This window comes from Xyrauchen texanus, chromosome 41 (assembly GCF_025860055.1).
Source record: "Xyrauchen texanus isolate HMW12.3.18 chromosome 41, RBS_HiC_50CHRs, whole genome shotgun sequence".
Classification (NCBI taxonomy): domain Eukaryota; kingdom Metazoa; phylum Chordata; class Actinopteri; order Cypriniformes; family Catostomidae; genus Xyrauchen; species Xyrauchen texanus.
This window is the reverse complement of record NC_068316.1, coordinates 5286425-5305840: the sequence shown is the minus strand read 5'-3', so window position 1 is coordinate 5305840 and position 19416 is coordinate 5286425. Positions and strand designations below refer to the sequence as shown.

The following is a 19416-nucleotide window of genomic DNA, read 5'->3' as shown; positions in this document are numbered from 1 at the left end:
CAAATGGACAGACAGCCAGAAAGATAGATAGATTACAAAACTAAAGAGGGATTTTAAGCAGAAATGCTAAATAAGGCAGAACAGGTTTGACTTCACAAACACCTACCTGAGGCAATAGGACAGCTAAACTGTCAAACTGCAGTCACATAAATAATTTCATAGACTATTTACCTTGTATGCAACAAGCCATGTTTATACTAATGAGTCATATTACACAATTTGCAATATTTAACATGTATATACATGTACTATACATTTACATATATTTATATTTTAAACATATATAAAGTATTATGTTCCGTTTATTTTTATTTGCATATTCTCATCTCAATTTTGTGATTGATCTATTCTATACTATTTTCTTTGGACCTTGCAAAATAACATTCCATTGCCAGTAATTACTTCTACACGCTGTATTCGTGTGCATTTGATAAATAAATTTTGGCTGGACTTATAATGAATAAATGAAAAACAGACGTTATTCTCTCAAAAATATTAAATGTATTAAAATTTGAGAGAACTTTATGGGCTAACTGATCACTTACATTGGGCATGATGTTAGGTTAACTTTTTATGACTTTATTTTTACTCAACAGGCCTTCTTTTCTTTTGTAAAGGCATTTGTTTACATTTTTAACTCTTTGTCACAGTTGGTGGGCAAATTCATAGACATCATATAGTCTCTGTATAATGTCTATGAGCAAATTTGCTGCAAACGTCCATTGATTTCTTCTTCGGTTTGTCACTCCGCTCATTTAGGTGTGATAATTCACACTACTGACACCTGCCGGTGGAAGAAAGAACATATCATGATTATATTATATTAGATTACATTAGATTATTTATATTAGATTAGATTAAATTATATTATTTTATATTAAGATTATATTATATTACATTATATTATTTTATATTATATTAGATGAAAAGTGTTAGGATAAAATACATCAATGTTCAATAAATAATTAAATATAGGCCTATTAGTAATAGTATTCACAAAGTTAGTTAATGGCCAAGCAACATAAGAATCAAAGATCGTTCAATGAAATAAACTATTAGCCCATTAATATGTAATTTAATTGAAGTGCAGTCAGCAGATTCGAAAGTGGCTCATCCAATCAATGATAATTTGAGCCGGAATGGTATTTTATCAATTTTAGGTTATAATTTAGGCCACATCCCAAACATTATAATACACATTAAATTTGTTTTAAATAAAACACGTTGTCCTATTTAAAATATTTCCAGGATTAAAAGAGCAGTATTCATAATCTCATATATGCAACAATTTTTTTTTTAATAATAATGGTAACCCTAATAGGGGATAAAACTATTTTTTTACGTGCCTTACACTTGTGTATTATTTCATTCAAGTATCATAGATTATAAAGGTCATAACTTAATTACAATAAAAACAAATAATTTCATCTTTTTGAAAGTGGAAGGGTTTATTAGGGCAAGTCTATCCATGTATCTCCAGAGATGTTAAACAGCAAGTTAAACATACAAAAATGATAGTTTGTTTATCTTTTTTATTAAATATGTAAAAAGCAGGTCAAGTTTTACACAAATAAAATGCAAACATGCAACACATTTAGGGAATGCATAAAGGGAGATACAGTGAGGGAAATAAAAAGAAAAAAACATTGTCTATTTATAATTATTAACAGTACATGTTTACATTCCTTTTAATTGTACACAATAATAAATGACATAAGCGTTGACCTGTGGAGAATATTGATGGGTATCAGATCACGAGAATCTTCAGCTGAGACATGTGCTTTAAGAACAACAATTAAAAAAACTGCAATATGCATTGTGTTCTTCAGATGACGGTTGTTTTTATAATTGTCTGTATAAAATAAAACATAACATGTCTAGTCGCAGAGTACGGAATAAACAGTTTAAAATTAAATGATTTCAATCATACATTGTGATTGGCTTTCACCCCTGTGAAGTAGAGACACTGTTAGCCATAAAATAAAATATAATTTCTAATCTCATGGGTTTAAATTCCCATGCATAGAACCATGATTAATTTTGCTGCAAAGCAGCAGTGCTTAAAATTTACAATGGTAGCCACAATTTCCTCCAAAATACCAAAGTTATAGCAGTTATTTTTACTACTGTAAAACCAAAATAAATCATGGTTAAATTACAGCGAAGAATGTTTTTAATAATCATACATTTATTTATTTATTCATTTATTTCATTTTATAAATTTTTTATTACATTGGTGACCAATACCAAGTTACTAGTTTTACTGAAGTACCAATAACTGTAGGAACTATGGTATTTTGGCACAAACTATGGTTACCATGGACAATATTTGTAAAGAAGCCAATAGGAAGTGGTATTTTTACAGCACAAATGGACTACTCTTATTGCAAATTTCTGACATGACAAACTTAAAACCTCAAAGTAACACAAACAGTATAAAACAAGAGCAGAAATCGCACAGAATAAAATGGCCAATGTTCCTTCATTAGGCTATGTGGCAGGGCGGAGGGCGGGGCCGGGTTGTGATTATACACATCCAGTCCCTTATCAGGCTAATTAAGCCTCCGAGAGGGATAAAGGCCAATGGCAGAAGGTGGTGCGACGAGAGAGAGAGATAGTTTACAGACATGTCCGTCGTGTGTGTGTGTGTGTGTTTGTCTTTTGTTTCAGTTTACCAATTAAACTATTATTTACATTGCCAAGCCGGTTCTCGCCTCTTCCTTTCCATTGAACTACGTTACAGACAATGTAAGTCTAAAAAAAACAACTTGTTTCAGCCAAAATAAAAATGTAATGCATTTGCGCTGTGACATAGTTGTCATTTAAGCCGTTGTCAGGAAACATGTACGTAAGGGCTTCAAAATTAAAATGATAAAATAGGACAAAAAAAAAGTAAATGATGATTTTTGTCTCCAATTTTGCCAATTTGTCTCAGTCCTTCATCGAAAGAGCAAATGAACATTAAACCGTCATGAGTGTGGGGAAATGTATAACCCAAAAGCAGTTCACTGGCTGGGTGTATGTTTGTCGGGTGTCCGTTTGATTGACAGCTCCAATTGACTGACAGCTGTTCAGTATTCATCTTGTGTGTCGTCAGGTACATCCTCCTCCTGAGCCAGAGCCTCGTGTTCTTCGCCACCAGCGTCCTGCATACACAAACACACATGCAGTTGTTTGTTGTTTGCAAAAATCTTGTCATATTACTACATTTCAGATTGCCCCAATATAGTAGCTCATCGTTTTAAGCTTTTAAATGTAAAACTCAAACAAGGTGAAGTACTGACCTGGTCGTCTGCGGAGTAAAGCACCTCCATGAGTTTCTCCACGAAGGGGCCGTTATCCTGACCCTGGTCCTGACACAACAGCTCAACCTCTCTCAGCTTCCCAAAGTAGAAATCCCGTTCCTTCTCCACACCCTCTAGTGCTAGCTTTAATGTGTTCAGCTACATGTAGCAAAGGACAGAGAAACAGAGTAAGAGATGTCCAGGAATAAGTTGATATATAGAACTAAAAAGACTTCTACTGCAGCTACACAGTTGACAGAGAGACAATAATGTCTGGTTGTTGAACGCTCCCCCTACAACAGGAAACACATTTCCTGGCTGTGTCTCAAAACCTAGTGAGTTGCTAATAGCATTTTTGACCACATGCCTAAAATAGTTTGGCAGCTCCTTAGATGCCCAGTGATGCAGTCTAGGTAGGTACCTCATAAGGAGCCCAAAAGACATGTCTCAGTAGACAAACTCTGATGACCAAAAAAGCTGTCCAGGTTGGCAACTGACTAGGTGCTAAAAATTCTTTCTAGCAAGGCAGCTTACAATTCGCCCAAAAATGCTGTGCAGATAGACAGCCTATGATTTCCAAAAACGCAGTCTAAACAGACAACCTATTATTGTCACAACAACATGCTGTCTAAAAAGGTGGCTAACTATGTGCCCAAAATGATATCTAGGTAGATAGCCTATGATGTCCAAAAAAAAAACATCTAAGAAGGTTGCTCACTAGGATAGCCTATGATGTCCGGAAAATGCTCCTTACGGTTGCTCACCATTTACCCAAAATGCTGTCTTGTTAAAGAGAATATGATGCCCAAAAAATGCTGTTTATGAATGCAGCTCACTAGGTACCCAAAATTATTTCTACGTAGACAGCCAATGATGCCCGAAAAATGAAGTCTATGAAGGCAGGTTAACTAAGGTTCCCAAAATGATATCTAGGTAGACAGCAAATGATGCCCAAAAGCACAGTCTAAATAAACAGCCTATAATGCAATCTAAATGGGTTGCTTACTAGGTACAAAAATGATGTCTAGCTAGACAGCCTATGATGCCCAAACAATTCTGTCAATAAAAGGCAGTTTACTAGGTACCCAAAATGATATCTAGGTAGATAGCCTATGATGTCCAAAAAATGCCATCTAAGAAGGTTGCTCACTAGGTACCAAAAATTTGGCCTAGAAAGACACCCTATGATGTCCGAGAAATGCTTCCAAAGGTTGCTCACTAGATACCCGAAATGATAACTAGGGTAGACAGGGGATGATGCACAAATAATGCCATCTAATAAGATTGCTCACTACTGTAGGTACCAAAAATGATGTCAACGTGGACAGCATGTTTAGCCTCAAAACGCTGTATAAACAGATGCCATTATTTGGACATAACATAATCTATTTAGACAGCGTATCATTGGCTGTCTACTAGCCCTTTTCCTGGGGCCAGTGTCGAACCGGGTTTTCGGCCCCGGAATGGCCTTTTTTGCGGTGGAAACGCACGGAACAGTTCGAGAATTCACACTGGGCCAGGAACCCGCACCCGAACCATGTCGGTGAAAAAAAGCTATACATAGACATCATTTCTGGTACCTTGTGAGCAACCTACTTTGATGGCATTATTTGGACATAATAGGCTAAGACGGTTGCTCACTAGGTACCCAAAATGCTGTCTTGGTAGTCAGCATATGATGCCCAAATACGGTCTGAATAAATAGCCAGTGATATCTAAAAAATGCTTTCTTAGAAGGTTGCTCAACAGGTACCAAAAATGTCAAGAAAGAGATTGTTTGATGTAAAAAAAAACACAATCAAAAACAAAAAGCCTATGATGCCCAGAAATGCTGTCTAGAAAGGTTGCTTACTAGGTACCTAAAATGGTGTCTACATAGACAGCCTAAGAGGCCCAAAAATGCTGTCCAAGAAAGCAGCTCACTAAGTGCCCAAAAGGCTGTCTAGGTAGGCAGCATATTTCGTTTTAACACAGCCAAAAAGTTCATTAGGATCCCTAAAAATACAAACTAACATTACATTGTACTTTTTCTTTAATACATTCGGTCTTATATCTGCAAAAAAGCCATCTTATCTCATGGGTTTATTTAGTATTTATAGCCTAATATGTATTTGATTATTGCTGAAATAGTCTATTTGGAGATTTTAATAATGTTAATAAGATTAGGGGTGTCCACCTGTTCGTTTATTTGCGTTACTTGGGCTTCGAGCTCCTTCTCGCCCTTAGCGGGTGTCGCTGACATCACAGGGATCTTTTTGGCAGAGGAGGGTCGAGAGGTGGAGGTGGTGGCGGTGGAGGTGGAGGATTTAGGTGTTGTAGTGGCTGACCTTGTGGCTCCTGAACAAAAATGGGCTTAAAGTTAATAGATGTCATGGTTAATCAAATAGTCATAATGATAATGCTCAATATTCAGTATATACAAATGTGCCAGTTGATTAATTATGAATGGTTAAATTTAGCGAGCTCAAGTAGGAGCAAATAATAAAATAAATGAAACAACAGACCTGCGGTGGGAGAGCTGGCAGCATGGAGGGATTTCTTGGGCAGGTTGAAGATCTGCTCCCCGGGATCTGGAGGAGGGATGGCATCCTGGCCCTGTCTAGCTTGGACCGGGTCATACTCCTTACCATCGTAGTTGGCATCAAAAAATTTCTTAAACCACTGAATGAAGTCCAGGTTGTCTTGAAATCGTCCCTTGACAAGCTTCTCTACTGGGATAATCTAAGAGGCAGGGAAACAGGTTTTGAGTGGGAAAGTGATGTCATTTAAGTGAGGTTACATCATGCAGGTCAAGAACTGAAATTGTACTTCCGACTAGAAGAGAAAGAAAACTATATAAAAAAACTGTTTTATAAACAAGTCACAGTTTAAACTTGTTATTATAGCCTTCTTTCAGGCTCTTAGTATGAGAGTTGCACCCAAATAGTTTGATTTCCCTCATGTCATTCCAATCCCTCAACTTCCAATGAGGTTTGATGTCATCTACATAGCCTCCATAATGAATTTCAGTGCTGTTTATGGACTTTATTAATAATTTGATTTGAGAGTAAATAATGACAAATTACGGTCTGTTAATCATACAAAGTGACCGTATGCCTTCAGAAGAATTTGAATATGAACCGTGAGTCACATGGACCACTTTTAAGACAGTTCTGCGCACTTTCTTAAGCATTATTAAGTGACCAGCATTGTACTGAATTCAGCAAATGAGACACTTAATAATAAGGTTCCAATCGTTAACATTAGTAAATGCATTAGTGATCATGAACTAATAATGAACAATATATTTTTTACCGAATCTTTGTTAATGTAAGCTGATAAAAATACAACTGTTCATTTTTAGTCCATGTTAGTTCAAAGTGCATAAACTAATGTTAACATATCGACTTTTAAATTGAAAACATGTATTACTATGTTGCAATTAACATTACGAAGCTTAATAAATGCTGTAACAGTAGTGTTCAGTGTTAGTGCATGTTAACTAATGTTAACAAATGAAAACTTATTGTAAAGTGTTACTCATTCAATTATTTCCTTGTGCTATTATTCCTTTAATATTATTAATACATAAACAAATACAGAATATGCAACATTTTACCATATTGTATGTGTAATATATATATTCTATGCTTTTTAAGTATAAGAGTATTACAATGTAATTTAGTGTAGTCTTCAAATTTGACCTCTTATTCAAATCTTATTCAAAATGCAATAACTGTAATGGCATGGGGGCGTGGTCATGTAAATTTAATGTCATGTAATGTGTCGGTCTGCGGGAGAGGGAGAGCGGTAGTAAGGCTTGTCACTTGACCATGCCACAACTGTATAATAAAGGGCAAATATACAGTATAAACAAACAAGGGATTGTATGTGTGTATACAATTTTGTGAAAGACAAATATGTGACTTATTAGCAATTTATACCCAATGCAGACTAGAGAAACCCCAGGGTCATGTTTGCCTCACCTTGTCAACATTCATCCTCTTGAAAGATGCCTGCAGGAGTTTGAAGTTGTGGATGTACTCATGTTCCAACTTGGCCTGGAACTTCACCTTCTTAAGACTGATACAGCCAGGAAACAGCATGTCCATGAGCTGACAGTACGCCGCTCCTGTACAGTGTTGCAGAAACAAAATGGGTTTTACCGCAGTACTGGACTCTCAGGAACATCACCAAGGCTTTCAATCAGATTTAGTTTCAGTATCAGGATCATCCGAGAGTCTAATTTGCTCATGTAGATGAGCAGTAAACTCAATCTGCTCAATTAGAAGAAATAAAAAGGGGTACTAAGAGGGAGCTCCATTGGAAGTAACTTAAAAATTCTGGTTATACGTTGTGTTGATGTAGATGTAGACCTGTCTTAAAGGTGGAACTGGACCTGCTCCAGGGAATATTCAGTCTCTTGGAGGTCTTTAAATACCACTGGCCTGACCTGAGCTTATACTAAGCTAAATACATTTCTCAATTGCCAATGTAATGCAAGACTAGCGAACAAAAGTGGCATGTTCACAAACATCAACATTTTAATATTACTGTTCAGGGTTCCCACAATATTCGACCAATGAATTTCCATTGATTTTTGCAGTCGTTCATGATCGCTGGATAAGGATTTAAAGATTATTTTGGAGAGATTTCTGGTGCGGTTTTCATTTGTATGTCAGGTACCAATTCTTGGTATTCATACACAGTTTATTGTTTTTTTAGTCAAAGTTTTCAATGCATCGAAGGCCCCTTGAAGATTAAATTTGACATGTCTCATACAAAACTGCTATTAGCTAGTAATATCTGCCACATAGATAGTTATCCTCAAAAGACAGACCATAACTTGAAAAATATTCATTCACTTTATTTTATATAATGTGACTTACTTTATATAATGTATATTCATTAATATTTAGATTTGGATATCTTCCATGACATAAGATTCTATTCATATTTTTTTAGGCCTGGAAATCAGATAAAGCCTTTATAAAACAATAATACTGTTGGTCAAGCTAACTGCAGTTTCATCATTAATCAACCTATTAATCAAAGGAGTTTCATCTTCAACTATGACCAATCCTGTCAAAATAAAATCACTTTCTAACACATGGGCTGAATCGATCATCTAATGGTTGTGAATCTGCTCCACTTCAACTTTCTCTGATTACATTTCAAAGATCAAACAAAACAGTGTAAACGACAGTTCATCAAGGCTGTGATTAGAAAAGACTTTGTTAAATTGCATTACAGAGGTGTGAGAACTTGTTGAAACTCAAAAATGACCAACTCTTCAAAAATGGGTAGTTGACAACCAAAATGCCCTTTTGTAACATCAACATTTAAGCTTAAAATTGATATGAATGTAAAAGGGAAAGTTTTAATGCTACACCATATATAATACAATAAGCATTGTTATCTTAAAGAGCTATTTCTAACTAACCTGACCCTAAAACAAAAATACTTTCCTAGGTTTAATGTATTTATTTTTGTCCTCCCTGAAAAATAGGGAAAGCAGCTCTATTGAAAATACTAAACTAGAACACTTGAGATTAACTTAATACATTTATGTTTGACATGAAAACATAATTATATTGCGTAATGTTCAAGTGATATTCAATGCAGTCATCAAAAAATGATAACAACATTGCTATGAAATGCTCAAATGGATTCAGACTTCTAACGGATGGTGTTCACTCAATGTGATTTTTACTGCATGCTCAATTAACTTTTTTAAAATGAGTTAATGCAACACGGTTCTTTAGCATTTTGGTCTCAACTTGATTTCATTGTGTACAATCAATCTATGTTCACTTAATCCAACTGTGTTAGGACTATGTGAATAATTTGTGTTGCATCAATGTATTGCAGGGGATTTCCAGTTTCCAGCATGCTTTGCATGGGACTGAATTGGGATAGCACATTTTTAATGCATTTCTATGCTAAATAAAAACAAGCAAGAGACTTGTTATTGTTTATTGTTAATTGTGGAGAAGAGTGGAGCTAATGGTCAGGTAGAGGTTGGGTACATTCACATTCATCAAATACTGAGAGATCATCAGTATAATGACTTATTAGGGATCTGTAAACTCTCAGCATCTCAACACTTGTTATACAGTACAAAAATACTTTATATATATATATATGTGTGTGCTAAAGGGTTTATTGCTAGCTTATAATAAGCTGCAAGGTTCAACAGAGTTATTATAACAGATAAAGTTTGATTAACTCAATTAATTTAGGTTTTCACTAAACAAAGGATTTGGAGTAGAGCCGACATTTTAATTTCATATAAAATAAACACATTTTCATTGTGTGGAACCAATGTCCACAACTGAATCAAGTTAAACCAACAGATTTTTGGTGGTTGAATCACAGTTTGGGTTACCTGACATTTTCTTTCTTTTTTTTTTTTTTTTACAGTGCAAACATAATAAATCGATGTGATGCAAATACTGTAATTGGCATTTTGGCTGTGATTAAAAACTTTGTTTCTCAGGGCTTAAACCGTTAATTGTGGTTTCATAGCTGTTAAACGTGACCAAATTTATGACCAGGTTCATAACTCATACCTAAAGCAGCTGAGAATTTACACCAGCATTACTCAACACACGGACGTGTGCTTTTATTTACACAAATGTTAAAAGGTAACAGCAGTCATAAAGCAGTGGATGAGCATAAACCAAATACTGTGGTGTAAATCCGTTGGGATTTCTAGTCTTTGACTGTAATGAGTGTTAGTCTCATTTTAAGTTGGCTGTTCACTAACCTGATGACAGCTGCTCTACTTTAGTGTAGTTAAGACAGACCAGATCGTTCACCCAGGCCGTGATGTCATGCCTGCTCATAGTCTCCTGGGTGATTGAGGTAGAATACACGTTGACCGCCATCCCCCAGCTGTCAACAAGACACAGATATCATCATGAACATGTTTAAAGTCTGTCTGGATTTGAGAGACAATTATGGTATCATATACACACCCTTATGCCGTTCCAAAACAGTATGGCTTTCTTGCTTACATGGATGCGAAACTAAATGTAAGGCACAATGTTAGTCTCAGTAACCATCAGTGTTGGGTGTAATCCAATTACAAAGTAATTAGTTACTGTAATCGAATTACTTTAAAGTTATACATTACATTTTAAGTTATTGTAATCATATTACAGTTAATGTATATTTTCTGCCTAATGGTGCATTCACATACAACGTGAAAAGAAATTTCACCTCGCATTGCTCGCGTGAGTTTGACCGCTGGATTAAATCTGTATTCTATGACAACTTATCTTTCCGCCATCAACCATAGCCGATATCACAATGATTGCTGCTCTGTATCTGTTGTGGAACTCCCAGATACGTTGACGTTGTGTCATACTATTCCGGGTGGCCACAAACCATGGTACCACAGTACGTCAGTGACATCCGGACATTCTCGACAATGTGGATTTTATGTGAATGAAGCGATTTTGCATGTTTGTGTCTCGCCATTTGCTTCATTCGTGCCTTTGCATTGAATTTGTATGTAAATCGCGCTGCGCGAATCGCTCGCTTCGCATTGTATGTGAACGCACCATAACATCTCTATCTCCACTGAAGAAAGAATGTTATACGAGTTTGGAACAATATCAGGGTGAATAAATGATGACAATCTCCTTTATTAATTGCATCAAATTTTATGTTGAATATCTTCACTGCATTCTTACAGAACTTCATAACAATTGTTTGGCACTTTAATTGCCAACTTCATTATTGCACTGTGATATTTGCCCACAGGCATTTATTTTCAGGGGCATTTTCATCTTTATGGAGGCACATAAATAATAGTATGTTTTATATGTCAAATATTTTAGCTGAATCAATTCCTTGAAATTGTCAATATATTTTCTGAACACAAAACTAGATAGGTCTAGAACAGAATATTATGAATATAATTAAATAATAGATAACAGATTAAAAAAAAAATACTAAATAAAAAAAAAAAAAGGAATTCACTACAGGGAACCCCCTTAAACATCTAGGGCATTTTTTACATGAATATATTGTACAGTTAACCTAGTTATAATGCTTTTTGGAGCATATGAATACAGACTGTAAACAAACAAACTTAAGGCATGCATGCATCCATAGAAAGGCCCAAAAAGGTACCAAATCTTACATAGAGCATCCCATGTTTGAATAGCTGTTGTTACATACACAAAACAAAGAACCTAGCCTGAAATATTTATCTTTTTGTAACTGGATTTTTCTCTCTCTCTTTGTTTAAGGTTCTCTGAAGTTTCTCAGCTCTCCAGTGTTGCTCAAAACCATGATCCTAATGTCAACTAGGTAATTGCAATGTAAATACCAAGGTATAGCTAGAGGGCACACCACAATGTAAAAGAGAAGCTTTTGAATGGATACTGTTTTCATAGGAGAACTGTGAGCACAGCAACTCTCCGTTTAAAAATAACCAAAAAACTATATATTCAAATAAACAAAACTGGGGGGAAAGTTGATAGAGCGGAGATGCTTAAGCCTACTTTCCCACACTTTGGCACCAGAAAAAAAGCAATGTTGTCCACAACTAGTTAATAAAAAGGCCCTAATTAGTAATTCACAATTTAAACTCATACAACAACATCTCATCTTGCAGGTATTACACAAGTAATTCAATCAACTGAGATAAATGTTGAAATCAATTATCATGCATGAAAACACCAAATAAATCCATTCCACTAGATTTTCCTTCCCTCAAGGAAAGCCACATATCTTATATAATATTTCCTAAAACCCCTGTTTGAATTCCAAGAGGACAAATTCACCTCCCTATTAATTTCTCAAGCCTTTAAAGCTTAAACCCACACTGCATTAATAGACATTAGTGTTGCTGTACTTAAACAGCAGACATTCATCTAAATTTAGCAGTGAATATAAACAGTTTAGTGAGATGTTAGAATGAAGGGGGAGGAAAGAAAAATTTGTAGAGCCCATTAAGTGTCAAAAAAAGCATTCAGAATCAACCCCATAGCACATTCATAGACATATAACACACACACGTGATTACATTTTACTCATGCAACAATTAGGGAGGATAAGCACGCCAAAATAAATATACTCTGAACACATTTTGGGCTAAAATGCAATGAATTACATTGCAATGGCTGGCTGCTTGGTGAACATAAGGCCGTGCACTGTCAAAATCAGGGAAAGCCCCCTGTCAACATACATCCATCCTAAATAATATGCACAGTTCAGAAACCGCCAAAAGCAAGAACGCATTCACTAAAAAGCATTTAAGATGCGTTTTAATGATTGCACCATCGGGGGAAACGGAATCGCGAGCTCAGGAAAAGCCCCACCATTGGATAGAACGCAGCCATAATGGGAGTTAAGGGCTCAAATAACGGGTGCATTGGAAATGCATGGATTAAAACGACTGATCTTGACATTTTCAGCTAAATGCATTGATTTAAGTTCGGTTAAAGCGGAGGTTTCTTTGTAAAGCCCCCGGCGGATGGTAATGGCAATGGTTTACCTGTAGGCGCGCTCTCCGCGCACAGTGTTTTTTCTATAGGGAATGATGTTGGTGCCGTTGTTGTCCGGAATGATGTCGTTGTTGTTCTCTCCATTGGGGGACAGAGCTTGGGTCGGACCGGGCATTTGGCTCTGTGAAATACGCGAACGGACGAAGAAAGGGACCGTTGGGCTGTTCCCTGCCTTCTGCCTGCTTGTTCTCAGTAAATCACGTATGTGTGTGTATTTGTGTATTTGTAGATGAGTGTGCGAGGCTCCGGCTTAACAGCGACCTCACTGGTGCCTGATTCACTAAACGACAGTCATGTGACTATGGGAGGGGTGATTTCTGTTTGAGCCAGGAACTTTTCTCATATACATATTTAATGTATACATAACGTATGGGGTTTATTATATATGCATATTATAAATGAACACGGTTTCACATTAAAATCAAAATAAAAAAAGGAAATATATATTTGACTTAATGAAGCCTATTTGTATTTGGATTGAGTAATTTTTACATGAACATTAAGCACATATCTTCCCCAATTCTTAATACTAAAATTACAGATTTTTCGGAATCGATGGAATCAATTTCAAGAGTCGATTCCAGACTAATTTTCGCAGTTCTTAAAGGGATAGTTCACCCAAAAATAAAGTTACTCGCCCTAATGCCATCCTAGATGTGTATGACTTTCTTCTGCTGCATACAAAGATTTTTAGAAGAATATTTCAGCTCTGTAGGTCCCTACAATGCAAGTGAATGGTGACCAGACATTTGAAGGTCCAAAAAGCACATAAAGGCAGCATAAAAGTAATCCATAAAACTCGAGTGGTTAAATCCATGTCTTCAGAAGTGATATGATAGATGTGGGTTAGAAACAGATCCATATTTAAGTCTATTAAGCCTTTTTATCAGCATAAATCTCCACTTTCACATTTTGAAAATGAAAGTGTAGATTTATGGTGAAAACAAAGGACTTATATGTGGATCTGTTTCGCACCGACACCCATCATATCACTTCTGGGAGATATTAATTTAACCACTGGGGTCGCATGGATTACTTTTATGCTACCTTTATGTGCTTTTTGGAGCTTTAAATGTCTGGTCACAATTCACTTGCATTGTAGGGACCTACAGAGCTGAGATATTCTTCTAAAAATCTTTGTATAGTATTATAATCTTATATTATTATTATTATTCATTTCATAAAAAAATTATTACATTGAGTAATCTTTAACAAAATTACATAATCTAATTTGATTTAATTTTGTAATGAAATTGAAATGTGTGTATCTTAAAAAGAGTGTATGTTTATATTATAAATACCTATCCAATATTGCTTTATACAATACACACAATCTAGTACATATAGTCCTATATAATCACCACACACACAATCCAAACAGATATGTGCAATGGTTTTAAATTCTAGATGTTAGTAGATTTCTGCGTCTATATGTGATGCCGCCAGTGGTCCATTCTTCTGCATTGCATTGCAAACAGTGCTATTATCACTCAAAGGTATTATATATACAATGCACAATGTTTAGAAATGGCTCTTGTTAATGTCTGTAGTATGGCATCTTTACAATGTAGTCTTTCCAACTAATCAAATCTATGGGTTTAGGAGTCAAAACAGAGAGATAAACAAGGCCTACCAGGTCATGAGCAAATGAGTGTAATTAATATGATGAATTTTCTGTTTATAATTGCTAACACTTACAAAACACATTAGCGAGGTACAGTTATCCTCAATGATTAAACAAACTTGTATGCTTCATCCTTGCTGTTTATTAACAGTAAACCAATTTTTAAGAAGTTAAATTGGATTACATTGAATATATTAAAATGTATATATTAGTAATTTATAGAACGTAGATAAAATGTACGCAACACGTTGCTCATGCCTCACTCATGGAAGATATGTAAATCCGGGTTAGGTTGTGCTGTTATGTGCACTTCAAGAGTTGATTTAGGATTGTAAAGTAACTTGATTGCATTTGTCTTTGTCCAGGATGAGCTTTAGGTATACATACTCCATCCCACAGGTGAGAGATCATTAGCTGAACATATGTGAGGGGTAAGGCAGCATACCTCATTGCAATGATCCATTGAACCCATGCATTGACTACAGTATACATAAAACAAATGGTATAAACAAATTATTAAGCTAAGACTTAAATAGACATTTTGTGATTTGCAAGCATGCCTGTGCAATCAAGTGTATTTTAGGAACTGTAAATAAACTATTGTGTGCATACATTTATTCAATAATATATAAAAAAAAATACCGATATCTATAGTGCAGGGCATCCAATGGCCGATATATATATTGCCAATACACAGTTTTGCACATTATTTTGCACTTAAAAATAAATGTGTGTGCAGGGGGGTCTAAAAATGCAGTTAAGTAGCAAAACAGGCCAATGCCGATAATCTCAAATATTGGCCGATATATCACTATGCTCTATATCATAAAAGCATGTTGGTCAATGGTAATAAAATAAAATGCATCTAAAGTGGAAAAGAAAAAAGTATGTGAACCGTTTGGAATTAGCTGGTAATAAGCACTTTTACAAACTATTATAATCTTACATATCTTTATTGAACACATCCCATTAAACATTCACAGTGCTGTGGAAAAAGTAAGTGAACCCTTGGATTAAATAACTGACCAAGTGTTTCCGGTAGCTGCGAATTATAATTGCAGAATGTTCAGAAGGAATTTTGGAGCATTCTTCCTTACAGAACTGCTTCAGCTCAGCCATATTATTAGGATATCTGGTGTGAACGGCACTCTTGAGGTCATTCCACCGAATCTCTAAGGGATTAAGTTCTGGGCTCTGACTAGGACACTACAAAAGGTGGATTTTCTTTTTCTAAACCCATTCTGTTGTGGATTTACTTCGATGTTTAGGGTCATTGTCCTGCTGCATCCCCCAACTTCTACTGAGCTTCAGCTGGTGCACAGCCACCCTGAAAATATCTTGTATGATATCTTGATAAACGTTTGTGTTCCAAAGGTCCCAAAAGTGTTCCAGGCCCCAAAGCAGCCCCAAATCACAAACCACCATACTTCACCATTGGGATGATGTTTTCATGTTGGTATGCAGTGCCCTTTTTATGCCATACGTAGTGCTGCATGTTCTTCCCAAACAATTAAGCCTTAGTTTCACAAGTCCGCACATTATTTTACCAGTAGCATCATGAAGTGTCAAGGGGGTCTTTGGCAAACCTCAGGCTCGCAGCAATGATTTTCATGGAAAACAGTGGCTTCATTCATGGTGTCCTTCCATGGACACCATGCCTGTTTAATGTTTTCCATATATAAAACTTGAAAAAGAGATGTTAGCCAATTCCAATGCTCCCTTCAAGTCTTCAGCTATGACTCTAGAGATCTTTCTTTTTTTTTTTTTTTTTTTACCTCATTGAGCATTCTGTGGTGAGCCCTTTGAGTTTATCTTGGCTGGAAAACAACTTCTAACCCTGCGTTCAGACCAGAGGCGGCGACAGCGTCAAAATTCGCTCTGGCTGTCCTGCCAACAATGCTATTGAAAATTTGTGGATCCTCTGATGTATTTGAAATAGGCGGCAACGGTCGTTGAGAATGCTTGATTTTGTGAACTAAATTTAAAGGGGCCACAAAACACCCAGACATGTCGAGCAGTATCTTTTTGATGAGATATCACAAGTAGCATATATCCTCATGAAATATTTTAATATATTATTATATAAACCATAATATCCACTTCATCAACTCACCTGGCACACCAACAATTTCAGACACCTTTGTCCACGCATTGTTTTTTAATTGTATTTATATCCCTGTAAACAAACAGGGACAGATCAAATAATACGGGAAAACCTGCCAAGGCAAAAACCAGTGTCTACTTCGCTAGAGCGGAGCACTTCTATATTCCAATAGTTTGCCGCCGTACCGTGACAAAGCTCATTAGCATAATGTTGGTTGCACTTGAACTTTCGCCACCGAGAGAAACTGGCTGTCCGGTCGGTTTGATGCTCTCGACGCCTCTGATCTGAACACATGGTAAGCTCTTCTTTGTAACTTTGTAACCATTTCCAGATTTATGCAAATCAACAATTTTGATCGTAGATCTTCTGAGATCTCTTTTTTTGCAAGGCATGGTCCACGTCAGCAGATGCTTCTTGTGAATAGCAAACTCAAAATGAGTGCTTTTTATAAGTCAAAGTAGCTCTAACCCACACCTACAATCTCGTTTGATTATTTGGATGCCAGGTTTGCAAACTGCTGACTCTAGATTTTGTTTACGTCATTAGCCTAAGAGTTCACATACTTTTTCCCAACCTACACTGTGAATGTTTGAAAGATGTATTCAATATGTACAATACAATAATTTGTGTTGTTAGTTCAAACTGATTGTGCTTGATCATTAATGTTACTTAAATGAAGATCAAAACAGATTTTAAGACAAATCTATACATAAATGCAAGTAATTCCAAAGTGTCTACATACTTTTTCTTAACACTGTAGGTCAGATTTAAGTTTCTGTATAGGCAGTAAGCTGCTACACATATGCATTCATTCATTAAGCTGGTTGTGGTCAGATTATTGCATTTCAGTTGCACCAGTCTGTTCAATTGCCTTTTGTTGGCTTGCCTTTCCCCCTCAAGGCTTTGCAGCCATTTAAATATCTTACAATTTTCATGCAAATTTGTGCAATATTTGCACTAAATGTCCAACTACAATTTGCACGTATATCACACAAACACAGATATAGGCACATTTCTAAGAACAGGAAGTGTGGACAACCCTTATCAAATAAAAATATGTAAATATAAATAAAACAGTACAAATGTGTCAGCAGCATTATGCATTTATTAACCACGTCTAAATAAAACATAAAAAGTGACAGTTTAATCACAGGACCATCAATGCACTTTAATATAATGGACAAACAGCTGGTGCTACGCTCACGAGCTACTCTGCCTGCATTATCTTTTAACTTAAAGACCAAAACAAATATATTTTTCGATGCCTTCCAGCGGGTTCAGCCCTGTCAGAGTAAAATAAACCCTCCACATAAAAATCACAACGATAGTTTAAAGACAGTGCCTGATATAAACTCAACTCACCCGTGAACTCAACAACAGTCAATCCGACCAAACCAGCTGCTCGTCTCGGTTCGAACCCCACCCTCCAGTGTACACGGATGACCAGCAATACACGAATCCGCCCGCTACATCTGATTGGCGGACGCTCCTTCCTACTATCCACTGATTGGTTTACAGATAATACAGATGTCGTTTTTCTCACCGGCTCCTCGCTCTGATCAGATGATTGGTTGGTAGATATAACGGATGTAGTCGCTCTCGGCCAATGGAAATGTAATGAATACAAATTTGTAGATGGCATGTTGTTTCCGGATGCGAGATATGAGAAAGGTGCCTTAAGTTGTTCCTTGCAGGGTATTCAGCCTGACAGGGTTCAAATGGTTAGGATTAGGGTGAGGGTTGGGGCAGGGTGAAGGCATCTGCTGCCTGTCAGGAACAAACTGGGGCCACTATGTACCATGGACCGAAAAAGCGTGCACTAATCCACACTTCGAACTTTTATAAAGCCTTGAATATTCCCTTTTGAATCTTAATATTATATGCATTGTATGTTGTATAATTTATAGCCTTTAGAATTCTGTTTATTGTCGACGTACATTTTTTTAAAATTATTATTATTATTATTTTATTTTCTATTTCTTGTGCTTTCAGTTGGTTTGACTGTCATGTTATATTGATTAAAGCGATTAAATTAAATACATAAAAAAAAACAATAATAAAAAAAAAACAATCCACACCTCGCAAATCTACCGGAAATAGTGTGTAGAGAAAAAATTGCGGGAAAATTCAAAAACCTTTGGAAGCTATCGCCAAAAGTTGATTTTACAGCAGCAAAAGTTAAAATTCACTTAAAAGTTAATTTTCATCTCTGGTTTTAGTGTTTATTTAAAACGAGGCCAACTTAATGTTGTTTTATGCTTTAATTCTTAGCTTGCCAGCAGAAGTGACCAGCCAGGTTTAAATACTTGTTGCGCTGATGGGGCACATTATGCAATTCAATGCAGTCAGATATGCAATATACATACTTGCCATTATTTACATAATATTTTACTTTATCTTCTATTTATTTTAATTAGATCATATACAGTTGTTAGAGAGGTATATTAAGCTTTCATGTAGTCATGTTACAATGTGCTCCTCAGCTGTTATGGGGCACGTTGTAACATTTTACTTTACTTCTTTCCAGGTAGATGGAAAGTATATGCTATATTCATGAAACAAGACCAAATATTTGTACCAGACACATGTATAATTCATGTGAAATCATAAAAATAGTTAAAAATACCCCAAGTGCATTTACACAAACTTAAGAAATCCAAAAAGTGTTCATCTGTGCTCCACTCTCCACCAATACAATTTGAGACATGCTAATTCTTATCTCTTATACTGTTTCAGGTGGATATTGTGCACACTGAGGCACAGGGGAAGTGTTGAATGCGGGAGTAAAGACCTGAGCGAGGACCAAATTGATATGGCCAGAGGACTGGGTCAGAGCATCTCTGAAAAGGCAAGGCTGTTCCCGGTCAGCAGTAGTGAGTACCTACAGACAGTGGTCCGAGGAGG

At 36.1% G+C, this 19416-nt stretch overlaps 1 protein-coding gene across 2 annotated transcripts; it reads right to left on the bottom strand.

The window, feature by feature from the left end:
- Positions 1-1435: 1435 nt before the first annotated feature.
- Positions 1436-17966, bottom strand: LOC127634307 (microtubule-associated protein RP/EB family member 2-like). 2 transcript variants are annotated; one of them, XM_052113802.1, is made up of 7 exons: positions 17875-17966; positions 10033-10160; positions 7250-7395; positions 5789-6005; positions 5461-5621; positions 3285-3443; positions 1436-3146 (listed from the first exon to the last, which is right to left on the bottom strand). In XM_052113802.1, exons 2-7 carry the CDS (start codon positions 10151-10153, stop codon positions 3072-3074), a joined length of 879 nt encoding a protein of 292 aa, XP_051969762.1. In that variant the 5' UTR covers positions 10154-10160; positions 17875-17966; the 3' UTR covers positions 1436-3071. The 2 variants fall into 2 exon arrangements, with proteins under 2 accessions (XP_051969762.1, XP_051969761.1); XM_052113801.1 differs by lacking the exon at positions 17875-17966 and adding an exon at positions 12775-13039.
- Between the last annotated feature and the right edge of the window lie 1450 nt (positions 17967-19416).